General features: G+C 68.0%; 1 protein-coding gene across 1 annotated transcript; it reads left to right on the top strand.

Moving 5' to 3' along the window:
- The first annotated feature begins 296 nt into the window (after positions 1-296).
- GPR35 (G protein-coupled receptor 35) lies at positions 297-1,208 on the top strand. Its single transcript, XM_060107176.1, has one exon. The coding sequence runs from the start codon at positions 297-299 to the stop codon at positions 1,206-1,208; it is 912 nt and encodes a 303-aa protein (XP_059963159.1).
- The last annotated feature ends 283 nt before the right edge of the window (positions 1,209-1,491 follow it).

Below are 1,491 nucleotides of genomic sequence, written 5' to 3'. Positions count from 1 at the left end.
GCGAGGGCTCGGGAGAGGGGAAGGGGGGCTGGGTCCAGCCCTGGGCCTGCTCACTGTGCGCCTCGGGCCCGCGGGCCTCCGAAGGCCTTGGTTCCCCACCCATTAAGCGGGTGGGGGGTGGCCTGGAGGGTGCCTCAGAGCTCCTTTTGATTTTTTCTTTGGGAAGGTGGACTGGGGGCTCCTGACTGCGGGGTGGGTGCTCACCGCCTGCAGCCCTGGCCGGAGGTGGGCGGGCCCAGGCCCCCCTCCCTGCCTGCGTGCCTCACGCCCTGCTCCCCTCCTGCAGCCCCAGGACCATGAACGACAGTACCTGCAGCTCCAGGGAGCTCCCCGGGCCCCAGGTGGCCAAGTACGTCTTCTTCATCTACATGGGCGGGCTGCTGTTGCTGGGTCTGCTGCTCAACGGCCTGGCACTCTGGGTGCTGTGCTGCCGCCTGCTGCGCTGGACAGAGACCCACATCTACATGGCCAACCTGGCCGTGGCTGACCTCTGCCTGCTCTGTGCCCTGCCCTTCTTTCTGCACTTCCTGAAGAGCACCACAGACACGCCACTCTGCCAGCTCTCCCAGGGCATCTACCTGGCCAACAGGTACATGAGCATCAGCCTGGTCATGGCCATCGCCGTGGACCGCTACGTGGCCGTGCGGCACCCACTCCGAGCCCGCGGGCTCCGCTCCCCACGCCAGGCCGTGGCCGTGTGTGCCACACTCTGGGTGCTGGTGCTCGGCTCGCTGGTGCTCCACTGGTCCCTGGACATGCAGGACGGTGGCTTCTGCTTCTCCAGCCGCTCCGGGCAGACTCCCTACACCGTGGTCTTCTTGCTGCTGGGCTTCTACCTGCCGCTGGCCGTGCTGGTCTTCTGCTCTCTGCAGGTGGTGACCGCCCTGGCCCGGAGGCCAGCCGCCGACGCAGGCCAGGCGGAAGCCACCCGGAAGGCCTCCGGCATGGTCTTGGCGAGCCTGGCCGTGTTCGTGGTCTGCTTCCTGCCCTTGCACGTGGTGCTGACTGTGAGCACGGCCCTGGGCCTGCACACCTGCGCCACCCGTCTCGCCCTCCAGATCACCAGCCGACTCTCAGACGCCAACTGCTGCCTTGACGCCATCTGCTACTACTTCATGGCCGAGGAGTTCCAGGAAGCATCTGCGCTGACCGCCCTCCCCGCCAGAGCCAAGGCCCGCAAGAGCCAGGACTCTGTGACCTTGGCCTAGGAGACGGGCCACGGGCTCCTGGGAGGCAATGCCGAGGCGGGGACCCGTGAGCAGCGATGAGGGGTTCCGGGATCGGGCTGGGGGCACTCTCACGAGGCCCAGGTGGGCAGAACAGCCCAGGCACGGAGCCTGGGGAGGAGACACCCCTACCCCTGGGGCCAAAGAGGGGCAGGGAAGAGGGCAGGAGGATGAGGCCTGAGCGAGGCCAACGCCAGGGGCCCTGGGTGGGGCTGCACATCTGCTGCACCCGGAGCCTGGTACATCTGGGGTGCTGGGGGTGGGG

The sequence above is a fragment of the Mesoplodon densirostris genome, chromosome 8, assembly GCF_025265405.1.
Source record: "Mesoplodon densirostris isolate mMesDen1 chromosome 8, mMesDen1 primary haplotype, whole genome shotgun sequence".
Classification (NCBI taxonomy): Eukaryota; Metazoa; Chordata; class Mammalia; order Artiodactyla; family Ziphiidae; genus Mesoplodon; species Mesoplodon densirostris.
Note: the sequence above shows the minus strand (reverse complement) of the source record. Positions and strands in the feature narration are given on the sequence as shown.